The sequence below is a fragment of the Elgaria multicarinata genome, chromosome 19 (assembly GCF_023053635.1).
Source record: "Elgaria multicarinata webbii isolate HBS135686 ecotype San Diego chromosome 19, rElgMul1.1.pri, whole genome shotgun sequence".
NCBI lineage: Eukaryota > Metazoa > Chordata > Lepidosauria > Squamata > Anguidae > Elgaria > Elgaria multicarinata.
In genome coordinates, this window is record NC_086189.1 from 12,653,636 (window position 1) to 12,670,786 (window position 17,151).

The following is a 17,151-nucleotide window of genomic DNA, read 5'->3' on the forward strand; positions in this document are numbered from 1 at the left end:
CACACACACACTTCTAGCAGCCCTAAATGGATATTTTGGAACAACCGAAAAGCAAACACAATTTCCCCCTCTTCATCAAACCAAACAGCTTTTCCGTTCCCCCGAATATGAAATATCTCGATCCGTTTTCTAATAAGTGGCGTTCCTTCCCTACGTGTCTCTCGTTCCCCTGCTCTTTCCTATGGCATTGTTGCCAAAACGAAGGCGATCTTTTCTACATATCGTTCAATCCGATTGTTTTCTAAAAGATATTTCCGGTTTTAAAAGCACTCTGTCGTTTTCAAATGCCAGCTTTGTGTAAAAACAACGACGTTGCCTTCTGAGTAAGATCCATCAACAGGAATATATATATATTTAATAAGCTTGCTCATAAAAACAGTACCAAACGAAGCATGTCAAGAATTTATCACGACAACCACTCTTGTTTTAAAAGTAAATGTCTTTAAATGCAGCTTTGCTGTAAAACCTTAATAGCACCATACCCTGTTCCTCACCTCTCTGATAATAAGCATAAAAGGGACCAAACTCTCATCAAATTTATTAGAAGACCTAAAGAGGAGAGAGAACAGAGGAGGGGAAAAAAAGATCACGTACCCTGTAAGGACGACAACAAAATCCATCACATTCCAGCCATTTCGGAGATAAGAGTCTTTGTGAAAGACGAACCCCAGTGCGATTATTTTTATGCCAGCTTCAAAGCAAAATATTCCAATAAAGTATGGCTCCGTGTCGTCCTGTATAGAAGAAAGAGAGGTTGGGATCACTTATTTATTTAATGCTCTTCTTCGCTACCTTTCAAGTCTTCCCAAGGCGACATGCATTATAAAACATACAATTCAGAGTCAATACAGCAAGTTCATAAAGCAGCCTTAAACAAATTCAAGAGTGAGCCCGTTAAAAGCGAACCAAATCCAAAAGGGAAAAAGGAAAGGAAACTTTAAAAGCAGCAAATTAAATAAAAACGTTTCTGTTAAAATAGGGTGACCCTATGAAAAGGAGGACAGGGCTCCTGTATCTTTAACAGTTGTATTGAAAAGGGAATTTCTGCAGGTGTCATTTGTATAGATGGAGAACCTGGTGAAATTTCCTTTTCATCACAACAGTTAAAGCTGCCCTCTTTTAAATCTGGTCACTCTAGTATAGCTCCTGCAGCTTTAACTGTTGTGATGAAGAGAGAATTTCACCAGGTTCTCCATATATACAAATGACACCTGCTGAAATTCCCTTTTCTATGCAACTGTTAAAGATACAGGAGCCTGGTCCTCCTTTCCATATGGTCACCCTAGTTAAAACAAACAGAAAACAAAGCAAGTTTTATAACTCTCTGGGGGTGGGAGCTCAATATCACAGTGGCCACCATTGAAAAGGCCCTATTTCTAGTGCTCACCAATTTAGAGAACTATATTTTTCTAAATACCGATAGGCAATATTTTATTTATTTCTATCAAAAGGTCTATACATCCCAGCGGGCCTTCAGACATCAGCTCATTAAAAATGAGTAAAAAATACCACCACCACATTATTTATTTCCATGTAGTTTTATTTTACGTTGAAGTAAAAGTTTTAAAACACAAATCCCAAATCCTGCGGGTGTCTGCCCCACCAATGCATCAGGAAGCTTAAGGCCTTAGCTAGACCGAAGGTTTATCCCGGGATCGTCCCGTGGTCATCCCTGTTCATGTAAATGACACACAGGAGATCCTGGGAGCAGGCAGGGACGACCCTGGGACAATCCCGGGATAAACCTTAGGTCTAGCTAAGGCCTAAGAGTCCTAGAAAGCGGCGTTGGGTTCTGAAAACTCATTCGCATTCATTACAGCTTGTTCCCGGATGACGCTTCCTCGGTCCCTAAGAGACCATCCCGACCGGTTTAGGTGCGCTGCGGAACGAAAGCCTTCCTTTTTAACAAAGGTTAACAGGAGCGGCTCACGCACGGCTGTTTTGAGCGCCTGTGGTTAGGATACAGAACAAGATCTATTAGCCGAGTGAAAAAGCTGTCATGTTGAATAAGGGAGAGACGCGGCTATGCCCTGCCGCCATGTCAGAATCATCTGCGGAAGCCAGGCAAGCCGAGCCTCGGCACGACATGCACCACATCTCCGCAAACAGGGAGCCTTCTGTGGAAATTAGCTACACCAAGGACCATGCGCCCCATCTCCTCCTCTGGCGAAGACAGAGGCAGGTGGGCTGCGCGGCAGGGGAGCAATCACTACGTTGCAATGGAAGACAATTCTGGGGTTTAATCAGGCAGCATCAGAGCTAGCCCAGGGACTAGGGTGGCCATATGGAAAAGAGGACCGGGCTCCTGTAGCTTTAACAGTTGTATGGAAAAGGGAATTTCAGCAGGTGTCGTTTGTAGGCATGCAGCCCCTGGTGAATTTCCCCCTTTATCACAACAGTTAAAGCTGCAGGAGCCCTGCCTGCTTTTGTATCTGGTCAATAAGGCAGGCTCCTGCAGCTTTTACTGTTGTGATAAAGGGGGAAATTCACCAGGGGCTGCATGCCTACAAACGACACCTGCTGACATTCCTGCCTATCTCTCCTCTCTCATCTCACACTATCGCCCCGCTCGGGCTCTCCGCTCCTCTGATGCCATGCTTCTCGCCTGCCCAAGGACCTCCACTTCCCTTACTCGGCTTCGTCCTTTTTCTTCTGCTGCCCCTTACGCCTGGAACGCTCTTCCAGAACACTTGAGAACTACAAACTCAATCACTGCTTTTAAGACTCAGCTCAAAACTTTTCTTTTCCCTATAGCCTTCAAATATTGAGTTTGTTCTGACTTTACACTGTTGGTTTTGCCCTACCCTGTGCCTGTTTACACTTCCCTGTGCCTGTTTGCATTCTCCTTCCCTCTTTATTGTTTACTACAACTTATTATATTGTAAGCCTATGCGGCAGGGTCTTGCTATTTACTGTGTTATCTGTACAGCACCATGTACATTGATGGTGCTATATAAATAAATAATAATAATAATAATAATAATAATAATAATAACTGTTAAAGATACAGGAGCCCTACCCTCCTTTTCATATGGTCACCCTGACACTATGAAAGCAGTATGAAAGCGATGTATGGTCTGTGTCAATGGGTCCCAACAGTTGTCAGTGCACTTCAATACCACTATAAAGCAGTCGTGTGGCTCCTGCCTTTTATACACCGCTTTCATACCATTTTCATGGTGGAGTATCCTACTTGGTGTAGATGAGCCCAGAGAGAGATGTGGGTCTGGTGAAATCTACAGTGTCCTGGGCCGTAGCTAGACCTAAGGTTTATCCCTGGATCATCCAGGGGTCAGACCTGTTCATCTAGGTGACACACAGGGGATCCAGTGCTCAGGCAGGGGCGAACCCTGGATCATCCCAGGATAAACCTGAGGTCTAGCTGTGGCCCTGGTCTTCTGCAAATTCCACAAAATAAGCACATTTTATTTTGCATTATCGGTTCAAGTTGCAAATTTGGCTCTGCTGGCCTGGCAAACTAGATTTATTTGCATTAATTTTTAAAAGCACTGAGTCTAAACCAGTAGTGGATAAGACACCGTTTCCTCTCAATAGCTGCCTCTAGCCTTTCCTTTCTGGAGACAGGTTTCTCATGGGTAGCAAATAGCAAGTACACAATTTCAGTCTCATCTGAGTACGATCAGTGCTCTCGATCTTGGCCGTCTGCCTATTGACCACTTTGGAATTTGTTACTAATCTATGCACTTGGGAGAATCAGGAAACAGAACTCCTGGGATGGCAATCCTTCAAACTGTCAACAGGAGAAGGAGGGAGAAATCACATGATGGAACATGCAACACGCCCTGCCTCTGGAAAGCTAGCCTGTCAGGGTGAAGGGCTATAATAGCCCAAACGGGTGCGCTCCGGATGAATTTGACTACAACTCTCATCATCCCCAGACGGCATGGATAACAGTCAGCAATTATGAGAGTTGTAATCCAACACACCAAGTTGGGAATGGCAGGCCAAGATGTTCCATTGTTCCTTTACTACGGGAGTTTTAACCCTTTAGTATTTATTTATAGAATTTTACCTTCCATATGCCTCACACAAATAATAGGTGTAATACGTATTTGTAAAACTGCTTTTAGTGCTGCTTCATGTCATTTTATCTTGCACTCTTAAGTGTATTTTTTTTCCCTTCTGTCAGGCCTTTGGGAATACTCTGGACCTGTGTTAATGTACTAATTTTTTTGAAATTATTGTCATTTGCTTTTTTAAAAAATGTTTTTAATATTAAAGTGGGTTTAGTTCTATTTTAACTTTTGTAAATTTATTTAAGGATGCACAGCTCTGCGCCCTTAGTTAAGGTTCGAAAGGAGAGAAAAAATCCACCGTTGAAAAGAGGAACAGGGGAGTTATTTATATGTTTTAATTGTATGTGTTTAATTTTGTAAACTGCCTTGAATTCCACTATTGGGGAAAGGCAGGACATTATTATTATTATTATTATTATTATTATTATTATTATTATTATTAATAATAATAATCACAGCTCCTGTGTCTATCGTTTTACGATGTGAATTTTTGTTTTATTGTACATTGTCCTAGGTGCCTTTTAGGTGAATGGTATTATTTATAAATGAATTAAATAAAAATAAATACGTACATATAAAAAGTAAACAGGGCACAGAAGTGAGAGATTTAGTAACTTGTAGCTCCTCTAACTAGTCAAATAAAAGTTTGGCCCCATCAATTGTCTTTTCCCACCTTCGTTTTAGATGTGCTCGCAATTTTAATGGTATTGCCCAGTTATAGACAATATTGAGAATCCTTAGTTTAACTGACTGCAGTTATACTGCTCACTTTTCTAGTAGCAAAAAGAAATAGCTGGTATGACTTAGAATTTGAATCACATATTCTGATTTTCTACATGAAAAGGATTTTTTTTTTAATGTGGAGAAAATGTACCAAAATTCTAAGTACACCCTGTAAAAGCAATTAACAACAACGTTAAATGGAGCTGCTGAAACATACAAAAATGATGCTACCTTTAAAAAGAAAGAAAGCTAGACAGAGGAAGGTCATGATAAAGGAAGCCAGATTCCAGCTGGACATCAGGAAAAACTTCCAGACTGTTAGAGCAGTATGACAATGGAATCAGTTACCTAGGGAGGTGGTGGCCTCTCCCACACTAGAGGCCTTCAAGAGGCAGCTGGACAACCATCTGTCAGGGATGTTTTAGGGTGGATTCCTGCATTGAGCAGGGGGTTGGACTCGATGGCCTTGTAGGCTCCTTCCAACTCTGCTATTCTATGATTCTATGATTCTATGTGTCCTACTCCACAGAGGACAGTCCTTTATTTAAAGGGTTGTTGCAAGGCAATCCTGGCCAGTCCAAGCCTGTTTTTAAGATAAAGGACCACAAAGAAGGGAGAGAAACTTCGGCGCTTGGAGTTGCCACCCACAGCGAACACATTAGCACACTAAGCCTACTGAGACTCACAGCTCACATGGTCACCATCTCCTTCCCCCCCCACCCCCACTGAGAGTGAGATGTATTGTCTTTCTACTTAAATTGCGCTAATTCTAAATTTGCACCTCTGCATATAAATTAGCAGGTGCAGATTTTATGCAAACCTGTGTACTCTTTTGTACATTTTTGGGGCAATTTTGAAGTAGCCACCCCAACTGTGCATAAAGATTGACAGGATGAACAAGACTCTGGGCATATCTACACCAGCCCTATATCCCGGGATCATCCTGGGATCGTTCCTGTGCATCCTGTGCACCGTTCCTGCACACAGGGGATCCCGGAAGCAGGCAGATATGATCTCTCCATTTGCCTGGGATAATCCTTAGGTGTAGAAAGGGCCTCTGTTGGTCCTAGGTTAGATCTTGTAGTGACCATTGATGCTGTTGATAATAAAGGATCCTGGTATCACAACTTTGAGGCCTAGAAGACACCCATAGGTCTATTCTTCCATAGTTCTGTTATTCCTTGCTAGAAGGTCCAAGAGACCACACTTGCCATTTCCCAAAGAGCCTTCCTACAGGGCTGCTGTAAGGCAACAGAAGGGTGACCCTATGAAAAGGAGGACAGGGCTCCTGTATCTTTAACAGTTGCATAGAAAAGGTAATTTCAGTAGGTGTCATTTGTATATATGGGGAACCTGGTGAAATTTCCTCTTCACCACAACAGTTAAAGCTGCAGGAGCCCTGCCCTCTTTCGTATCTGGACACTCTAGTATAACTCCTGCAGCTTTCACTGTTGTGATAAAGAGGGAATTTATTTATTTATTTATTTATTTAGAATATTGATATACCGCTCCCCATTGAAAAATTTCGGAGCGGTGTACAAGGTAAAATGAAAATAAAAAACAGAATAAAACAGTTAAAACAAAATTTTAAAAAGAAGCAAAAACAGAAATCCAAGGCTGCATGTTAAAGAAAGGCTTCTTGGAATAAAGATGTTTTCAGGAGGCGCCTAAAGGAGTACAAGTTCGGAGCCTCCTGACCTCCAGAGGCAGGGAGTTCCACAGGAGGGGTGCCACCACGCTGAAGGCTCTTCCCCTGGTGGACTCCAATCGGAAGATGGATCTATGTGGAACCACCAGGAGCAGGCCCTCGGATGACCTCAGTGACCGGGCAGGTTGGTAGGGGAGAAGGCGCTCTCTCAGGTATCCTGGTCCCAAGTTGTTTAGGGCTTTGTACACAAGTACAAGAACCTTCAACCTGGCCCGGTAGCAAATAGACAGGCAGTGCAGTTCCCTCAGCAGAGAAGTTACATGCTGGAAAGGGGCAGCTCCAGACAACAGCCGAGCTGCAGCGTTCTGCACTAGCTCCAGCTTCCGGAGCAGCTTCAAGGGCAGCCCCACATAGAGCGCGTTGCAGTAATCCAATCTTGAGGTTACCAATGCCTGTACCACCGTGGTCAATCTATCCCTGTCCAGGAGAGGCCGTAGTTACAAATGACACCTGCTGAAATTCCCTTTTCTCTGCAACTCTTAAAGACACAGGAGCCCTGTCCTCCTTTTCATATGGTCACCCTAGGCAACATTGGGTTCAAACTGGCAATCTGACCCACCTTATTCCCTGAGCCGTTAGGATAGGGAGGTAGACTCTCCAGCCTGCATTGCCCCCTTGAGTTCCTCCAGTAGGTTAGTTGAAATGAATGACATGACCTGAAATCAATGGAAATCAAATCACGACTAACTTGTCCCATTGATTTCAATGGAAGCAGAGTTCAACCAATTTAGTATAAACCCATGGCCATGGTTCCATCAATTAGGCTTCTGCAATATTTTTATTATTTTTACACGAATGTACTACCCAGCTCTTCAGTCACAAAGAGTCTCAGAGCAGCTGTCCACCACTAAGACAAGAATAATAAGAATTAAAAATTAGTACCTAGCCATAGTATCTCACAAGGAGAGGAGGTCATTAGTTTGGAAGAAAGGCAAATAAAGGACAGAACAAGATAGAGGTGTATAGAATTATGCATGTGTGGAGGAAATGGAAAGGCAGAAGGATCCCCCCTCCCTTTGGCAACACTATTTAGAAAGTCGTTTTTTAAAATATATATAAATAACTTCTAAAGCCTGCAGACACCATGTGCATCTTACATGAGCCACTTCCACTTCACTCTCACACGGGATGCTTCTTCTAAGACAGCAGCCGCTGCAGCCTATGCCCGTCCACCCTCGGGAAAATGAAGTGTGTTTTTCTGCTTCAAAACTAGTCACATGCAAATTGATTAAAAACTCATTTGGTCCATTAAGGTTTTGTTAACTGGATGACAGCCCTAGATGTTAGCTTTTATAGGCCCTGTTCAGAAGACACCTTAAACCACAGTGAATAAGGCCCAAAGCCTTATTCGCCGTGGTTTAAGGTGTCTTCTGAACGGGGCCATAGACGGGTTGTGCATGCAGACCTTGGATCTGGGTGCATGTGTGCAGCGGTCTTTATATTGGCTCTATTTCAATGGGTTTTCAATGGGCTAAGTTTTCTCACGTTTGGGCTGTAGCCCCAACTTTATTCTACTGGATTTAAAATGCAGAAAATAGAAAAGGGAACTCAGGTTTCATCTCCCTGATGTGAAGAGCAACAGTGGCTCAGTGTTGTCTGAACGGGGCTGGTATCCATTCCGATTTAGCTTGGAAGATGTTCCAAAACTGCTTTAAAAGCAGGAAAAAGCTTCGGCTATTAGGCGGTATAAAAATGTAATAAATAAATAAATAAATAAAATAAAAAATGCATCTGTGTCGCCTGTTTCCTCCACCACCACCATGGCCACCACCCACTCCCACTTAGTCTGATAAAGCATGAAGAGATCTTTCTAAAATTATTCTGTTTTGCATTTGAAATATTATAATTGCCTCATCACCATAAAGCTTGCTAGTAAATTGTTTTCTTTGTGAGTTGTTGTTTTCCTCCAAGGGAATATGGTAGATCCATAAAGTTAACTCTTCAGAAACCTGCTTTTTCCCTCTCTTCCTTACCTGGTCTCTCCAGAAAGGACCTCTCAGTACTAGCGGTGTGCTGAATTAGGGTGACCCTATGGAAAGGAGGACAAGGCTCCTGTATCTTTAACAGATGTATAATTATTATTATTATTATTTATTTATATAGCACCATCAATGTACCATCAAGGGAATTTCAGCAGGGGTCATTTGTATGCCTGGTGAAATTCCCTCTTCATCACAACAGTGAAAGCTGCAGAAGCCCAGCCCTCTTGACCAGATACAAAAGAGAGCAGGGCTCCTGCAGCTTTAACTATTGTGACAAAAGGGGGTTTCACCAGGTGCTGCATACATACAAATGACAACTGCTGAAATTCCCTTTTCTATACAACCGTTGAAGATAGAGGAGCCCGGTCCTCCTTTTCCTATGGTCACCCTAACTGAATAGCAGTCCTTTGATAAAGTAAAGTGGTGTTTGTTCCTGAGTACAACTCAGAGCAGAAAAGTCCTACTGCTGCCTGACACCACGTCAAAACATCAGTCCTGGATGCAGCGGTGAAGTGGTAAATGTTCATCGTGACAGTGTGTGTGTCCATACATACACACGCACCAAAGAGCAGCAGTACAAAAGAATATATTAGGATCACCATGATGGCAATCCCACACTGAATTACCTGGAACTGAAGCGCCCTTGAATTCAGTGGTGTTTACCATTGATTGTATGCAAATGATCACACAGGTTCAACTTGTAAAACCTATAGAGCTGTAACTGATAGGGTGACCCTATTGAAAGGAGGACAGGGCTCCTGTATCTTTAACATTTGTATAGAATAGGGAATTTCAGCAGGTGTCATTTCTACGCCTGCAGCACCTGCTGAAATTCCCTCTTCAGCACAACAGTTAAAGCTGCAAGAGCCCTGCCCTCTTGACCAGATACAACTGTTAAAGATACAGGAGCCCTGTCCTCCTTTCCATATGGTCACCCTATTTTAACAAAAGAACCTCAGCCAGCTGAAATGCAACCTTTAGCTTTTCATTAGAAGTGCAAACAATCCTGCAAAGAAATGTTACCATTTAAATTGCTATCGTGAAGTAGGCACTCTATCAAAGAAAAAGAAAGAAGTATTCCGCCTCTGCTTAATTATTTTCCTCATTCTCAGACTTCCCCTACTCTACACTAGAGTGTCACAAACAATAGCAAAGCATGAAGGCCTTGTTATCACTTGCCAGAACCAGGAAGCTCCATTCAGCTATCCTGCCACTCCAGCACATGACATTACAATTCGTAGTTTGTGGTGGTGGTGGTGGGAGTCCTGGAGTGATGCTCTCCTGGGTTCCCCACCACTACACAACTGCGTGGATGACACATCTCCAGTGGCTGGGTTCAGACAATACGATAAAGAGTCAACCGTCCATTGCGTTGCTTGTTGTGTCGTCTGGGTTAAGTAGGACAAACAACTCACGTTGCGCTAATTTCTGGAATTAAGCAACGGAGAAAATCAATGGGCTGCCCCGTTGCTTATCCGGAGACCCATTGGTTTTTATGTCATGTGGCAGGCTCCGTTGCTGATTTTCCCGAGTTGCGTGTGTCAGTTCAGAAGGACGTAGAATTCTCCGGCAGGAGTGGATGAAAGCATCCCAGCTACTCCTCTACAGCCAGCAGAACTTGCAATGGCTGATGGGATAGCCCTGGGAGGTGAGAGGGAGAAGCAACGGCCTGGCCAGGAGGATGAGGCGGGTTTCAGCCACGCAACAGGGGGCGGGGCAACAAGTCATGTGTGGAGGGCCGGCGAAATAACGCACGGTGATTTGCCATTTCCCCCTCCGTTGCCCAAAGTGCCATCCGAACCCTCCCAGTGTCTGCTCCAACTGGCAACAGGGCCTGTCTCCCCGAAAATAGTCCTGAGGCGACCTGGTTGTGTGTTAAGCTCCATAAATGTATTTGTTGGTTTATTTTTATTTTATTGCATTTACATCCTGCCTCTTTCCCTCCAAGGAACCCAAGGCATTTTCTCACATTGTTTTAACTGTTTTAACTGCTTTTAAATTATATATTGTTTTAACTCGTTTCATGGTTTAATTTGTTTTTAACTGTGCATATTTATTGTTTTATACTGTATGCTTTTATCTGTACGCCGCCCTGAGATCTTAATGGTATAGAGCGGGATATAAATGTTTTAAATAAATAAACAAATGAATAAGTAAGGCAGTTCTAGCCCCCACTTGGCCATGGAAACCCACTGGACGACTTTGGGCCAGTCACAAACTCTCAGCCCAACCTACCTCACAGGGTTGTTGTCATGAGGATAAAATGGAAAGGAGGAGGATTATGTATGCTGCCTTGGGTTCCTTGGAGGGGAAAAGGCTGGATGATGATGATAATAATAATAATAATAATAATAATAATAATAATAATAATAATAATAATAATAATTTATTTATTTATTTAAAATATTTATATCCCGCCCTATATCACTGAGATCTCAGGGTGGCGTACAGATAAAAACATACAGTATAAAACAATAAATATACACAGTTAAAAACAAATTAAACCATAATCCAAGTTAAAACAATATCTAATTTAAAAGCAACAGATGCAGTTAAAACAATGTGCCAGTGAGTTTAACCATCAAAGGCTTTCTTAAAAAGCCATGTTTTTACTTGGCGTCGAAATGCAATCAATGTTGGCGCTAATCAGGCCTCCAAGGGGAGGGCATTCCACAGTCGGGGGGCCACCACAGAGAAGGCCCTGTCCCTTGTCCCATCATAATGTATATGTTGCATTGGTGGGATGCGGAGAACAGCTCCTCCAACAGATCTAAGGTCTCGGGCAGACATATATAAGGAGAGGCGCTCTCTCAAGTATCGGGGTCCCAAGCCGTTTAGGGCTTTAAACGTCATTGAATTCCTTGAATTCCGACCGGAAGCGATAATAATAATAATAATAATAATAATAATGGCAGTGTACAAAATCCTCCTCCTCTCCATGTTATCCTCACAACAGCAACCCTGTGAGGTAGGCTGGGCTGAGAGACTGTGACTGGCCCACAGTCACCCAGAGGGTTTCCATGACTGAGTGGGAACTAGAACCCGGGTCTCCCGACTCTCAGTCCAACATTTTAGCCACTACACCACACTGGCAGCAAATGATAGACATGGTACGTAAACTGACCTATTGAGAGACACAGCAGAGGGAGAGCGTGTTTCTTATCCTGCTAAGTGAACCAATCTCCGCTCATAAAGATGTGAGAAGAAAGGTAGGGCGCTATTTGCATCTTTAAAAAAATCATGTTATTTATGATATAAAGTCTATTATGAAACAAACAGTTAAAGGTGCAGGAGCTATACTAGAGTGACCAGATTTAAAAGAGGGCAGCTTTAACTGTTGTGATGAAGAGGAAATTTCACCAGGTTCCCCATATATACAAATGACACCTGCTGAAATTCCCTTTTCAATACAACTGTTAGAGATACAGGAGCCCTGTCCTCCTTTTCATAGGGTCTCCCTATATATGGAGAACCTGGTGAAATTCCCTCTTCATCACAACAGTTAAAGCTGCAGGAGCTATACTAGAGTGACCAGATTTAAAAGGGGGCAGCTTTAACTGTTGTGATGAAAAGGGAATTTCACCAGGTTCTGCATGCATACAAATGACACCTGCTGAAATTCCCTTTTCAATACAACTGTTAACGCTACAGGAGCCCTGTCCTCCTTTTCATAGGGTCACCTTATCTTACTAATTCTTACAAGGACTGAAATTGCGATTTGTACTTTGTTTCGACACATAATTTTGATGTATCTGAATTTATTTATTTTATTTTCTCTTTTCTTTGCTCTTCTTTGCACCACACTATTTTGTTTAACTGTTTATTTAGCTATTTAATTGTTCTTTCATAAATATTAATAACAATTTAAGAAAAGAAAATACTGCCTCCTCCTTCCCAAGAATTGATCAAATAGATACTACTCACCAGCCTCTCAGACATGGGGGTCTTGTCGCCATCAGGTAAATGCTGCTCCAAAGCCAGAACAATGCAATTAGCTATAATTGTAGCCAAGATCATATATTCAAATGGAGTGGAGGCAATGGTTAAAGAAATAGAATTCATCAACAGAAGGAGCCGCGATTGCATGGACTGATAAAACTTTTATAAGCTGCTGATCCTTCCATATACCAGTAATCTCTCAGGATAATAACGCCACACTCCCTCTTAAACCATAAGCACATTTACAATTTGAAAGAAATTAGGGCTTCAGTCCTGAGTTGATCATCAGTTAGGTGAAAAACCTTTAGGCTGACTCAAAAGGCGCCCTCGATTAATTAGGCAGAAGGATGATTTTTTAACGTTCATTCAAAATTGGACCACGAATATTTGGAATGCGTCAGAAAACTGCAGAGAGCAATATTATGCTTTTAAGAAACTTCTGTTTGGTAACTCCTAGCAGACTCGGGCTGCCAGCACAGAACCATCTCACCCCCAGCTGCAATATCTTTTTGGGACTGGGGGCTTAATAGGCAGGCTTCTTTGGGGGTGGGTCCGCCACCAGCTGGGTCACCTCCGAAGGGGGCGACACCAAGGCGAATCCCTGTCCCCTAATTTGTTTGTTTCCACCCCACTACTGACTTATCATTTTGTTGTGTATTTTAAACTTCTTTTTTTAACATTTCTTTTCCTATGTTTTAAAATGTATGTTTTAAACTTTGTAATACCGCCTCGAGGCCCAGTATTGGGCAAAAGGAGGGATACAAATAAATATAATAAATAAATAAATAAATAAACTCCTTGTCAATTAAACCTTGTAGCTGTGGGTTTTTTGTTTTTGTTTTTAAAAAAAACACCAATTCCTAAATCAATCATTGCCCTATTGAATAATTTTGAAAATCTTATACTCTGTCTTAGTATGCCCCACCCTGCAGTCACCTGTGACATTTTTTAAAGAACGTACCTCGCAGGGTGATTGTTAGAACTAAGAAGATATTATTTAACAGTATCCAGAAGTAATATTAACAGTTAATAATATAGAGATCCAAAATATCAATTCTAGAAGGCAACAGGATGTAATAATAATAATAATAATAATAATAATAATAATAATTGGGGAAACCTTTATAAAGTTATTCAGCACGCTTGTAGATTTGAATGATTACGAGCTCGATTCAAATAGGCCAATATGATTATTAGCATCCTTAAAAGAGTAAGAAGATGGCCAGACAGCAAGTTCTGGGTTGTGCAAAGCTTTGAACTGAGGGATTCCAGCTTGCGTTCCGAGCCGCTGTGCTAGGCTAACCTGCCATATGGAGCATGATGGTGGGTGCCTTTAGGGAAAGGCACTCCCATTTTCATTCCCAGAGCAAAAGGCTCTTATTTCATGTCAAGCGTAACCCTGCCTCTATATTGGATTCACTTCCCCTGCTCTGCAGAATCTACGCGGCTGGTTCCTTGCCCAACCGCACGGCGGGGCCCAGATGGTAAGGAAATGTTTCAGCACCGCGGAGAGCTCCCCTGGGCACCAGACATGCTTTGATTTAAACCTTGCACCAATCACCCCATTGGCACACTGTCGCACGCGCAGGCCTCCCAGAGATCCCTACAACGAAACAACGTCCTTACTTTCTTCACCCACCTCCCCACCCCAAACCCCAAATAAAGCAGAGTGTGACTGGATCGCTTCGAAACTTCCCAGCTCCCTATAATTCCCCTCGCCCTCCACCTCCCGTGGCGGCAAGGAGAGGTTCTGGTCTTGCAAAATGCAACCCTCGAATTGCCACAAGGTCTTGTCTGCCTGTTTCTCCCGAACGAACGTGGCTGCAGCAGTCTTTAAACGCCCAGCTATATAGATGGCTTCTCCTCGTTCTCTGCCACCCTATCCATAATGCTATCAGTGGATCCTATTTAAGAACATCAGAAGTGCCCTGCTGGATCAGACCGAGGGTCCATCTAGTCCAGCACTCTGTTCACACAGTGGCCAGCCAGCCATTGGCCAGGGATGAACAAGCAGGACATGGTGCAACAGCACCCTCCTGCCCATGTTCCCCAGCAACTGGTGCACACAGGCTTACTGCCTCGAATACAGGAGATAGCATACAACCATCTGGGCTAGTAGCCATGGATAGCCTTCGCCTCCAGGAATTTATCCAGCCCCCTTTTACAGCCATCCAGATTGGTGGCCATCACTACATCTTGTGGTAGTGAGTTCCATAATTGAACTCTGTGTCTTCCTTTTATTTGTCCTGGATCTCCCACCACTCAACTTCATGGGATGACCCCGGGTTCTAGTATTTTGAAAGAGGGGGGAAAATGTGCTATTGATACATCCCCCCCTCCACACTGTTTGAGCTGGGATAGAGAATGGCTTGCCGTGTTGCTAAGAGCAGGTCTGGTTGCTATTCTGCTGCGAGGGTTATTAGCTTAGTGATTTCAGATAAAAAGAAAACAACAGGAGTCCCAGGGGATGTTGCGTGCAGCGGGCTTCTGGCTGTGGAGCAGATCAGCCAGTACATACACACACACAGCGAAAGAAGGAGAGACGCCTTAGCAACCTAGCCCTAAGCTAAGCTATCCCCATAACTCTTACACACACACATATACATACTCACACAGGAAGGAAAGCACACCAATGCAAGTTTCCTCAACTAGGGGTGTAGTTTAGCATTTGGACTTTGGACTTGATTTTGCCCAAAATGCAGTGCCTTCAAGACTTCATCAGGAAAATACAATAGAGCATTGGATACAATATACAAATGCCTATTATTATTATTATCATCATCATCATCATCATCATCTAAAAAGAAGATGGATCAAGCCAACACATTTAATATTTTAACAAACGTTGCCCCTGGTGACAGGCATCATCCACCCAAAAGAGACTTCCACAACCTGACTGGATTATCGCAGCGAAGACCTGACAATGCCTAACCGATGCCGGATGGGTTATCAACGTATCACAGCACAGAGAACTAATGAATGGCAATGGGGGGATTAGAATGAAACTAGCAAGTGTGCCCAGGAATCGGTAGCATGGTACCTGCCTCTACAACACCATAGTCCAATGTGCAAAACTAAAGCAGAGCCTCACCCCCCAAAAATATACAGCCAGCAGAAAAACAAAGCAGCGGTTAGTTCAGTCCTTTCAAACGCCATCCCGAAGTACTGGTCCGACCTGCACTTTATTCATGGCAGTCAAGAACTTGACATTAAATTGCTGATATTCAAGAAACTGACTTTTCCTGCTTGTCAGCAACTTAATGCTTCTCCTGGAGAGAAGGTTCTATTAGAATGTAAGCCTATGCGGCAGGGTCTCGCTATTTACTGTTTTACTATGTACAGCACCATGTACATTGATGGTGCTATATAAATAAATAAATAATAATAATAATAATAAAAGGAGCAGTCCAGAGCTAAGAGGGAGCAATAACAACGCCTGCACATAGACATCCTGCGATTTCAGACACAGGCGCGCACGGCGCTTTTCCTGAGGTGAGGAAGGAGTGAACACAGGCAAGGGGGGCAATGCTTAGAGAGCCCCACGAGTGGAGGCGACACCAGTGACCCAGGGAGGTGGTGGGCTCTCCCGCCCTAGAGGCCTTCAAGAGGCAGCTGGACAGCCATCGGTCAGGGATGCTTGAAGGGGGGTTCCTGCACTGAGCAGGGGGTTGGACTGGATGACCTTAGAGGGCCCTTTCTACGATTCTATGACACCGCTCTCCAGGGGAGCGTGCAGAGAGCGCTCTGAAGGCCTCACCCGGAGCATGGGGGCGCCTCAGTGGCAGCCCCCCCACCCCACCCTTTGGAAATGTCCTGTCAAGCGGAGTTTGCTCCAAAGAGAGAGGGGGTCTGGTGAAGCCTCCGGCGCCCCCACGCCGGGCGAGACCCAGGACCCACCCCCACCCCCACCCGCCAGGTTCTGCGCCATCCCCCCTTCCTTCCCCCCCCCCACACACACACCCCGTCGCCCCACGCCGGCAAGGATATGGCCACTCGGTGATCCGCTTGGCGTATTTGCGTATCACGTTGTCCTCGCTGAAGACGAAGAGGGAGCGGTTGACGGTGAAGCAGTTCTGCTTGACGGGGATCGGGTTGTAGAGGGCCATGGTCCGGGCCCGCTGGGCCTTGGACTGCTTGTACATCTGGGGCCGCGGGCCGGGCGGGCCGGGGGGGCCCGGGCGGCCGCTGCTGCCCCCGCCGCCGCCGCCGCCGCCGCTGCTGCTGCCGCCGCGGCCCCCGCCGGGCCCCGCGGGGCCCCCGCCGCCGCCGCCGCCGCCTCCATAGCGGCTGGGCAGGTCGTCTCCGAAGCGCGCCATGGTGCGGCTGCCGGTCCTCCCTTCGCGCTGGCCGCCGAGCCGAGGGGAGCGCCGCGCATCCCCGCGCCCGCGAGCGAGGCTGGGCGGCGGCGGCGGCGGCGGCGGGGACTGCGCTGGGCTGGGCTGGGCTGGGCTGGGCTCACTCCGGAGCCGCGGGCGAAGCAGCGGCAGGCAGCCCGCGCGGCCGCCACGCAGGGGCGAGGCTCGCGGGGAGAGGGAGGGAGGGGAGAGGGAGGGAAGAGAGAGCGAGAGCGAGAGAGAGAGACGCAGCCCCCGGCCGGGGAGGCGCCGCCTCAACCGCCTGCCCCGCCGAGCCTTCTTCGCATGCGGGGGGGGGAGGGGAGGGCTGCGGTGCGTCCCGGAAATCTGCACAGGTGGGAAGAGGGGGGGAGGGCGGAGGGAGGAGGGGGGCGGAGGGGAGGGAGCGCCGCCGCCGCCGCCGCGTC

General features: G+C 45.2%; 1 protein-coding gene across 1 annotated transcript in view; it reads right to left on the reverse strand.

Moving 5' to 3' along the window:
• The window catches only part of CACNA1B (calcium voltage-gated channel subunit alpha1 B), a 292,665-nt gene extending 275,960 nt beyond the window's left edge, over positions 1-16,705 (reverse strand). The window contains exons 1-3 of the mRNA XM_063144790.1: positions 16,377-16,705; positions 12,375-12,480; positions 595-734 (exon numbers count right to left, since the gene is read on the reverse strand). Of these exons, the coding sequence (XP_063000860.1) occupies positions 595-734; positions 12,375-12,480; positions 16,377-16,705 (575 nt within the window). The remainder of the gene's footprint in view (positions 1-594; positions 735-12,374; positions 12,481-16,376) is intronic.
• Positions 16,706-17,151: the final 446 nt, after the last annotated feature.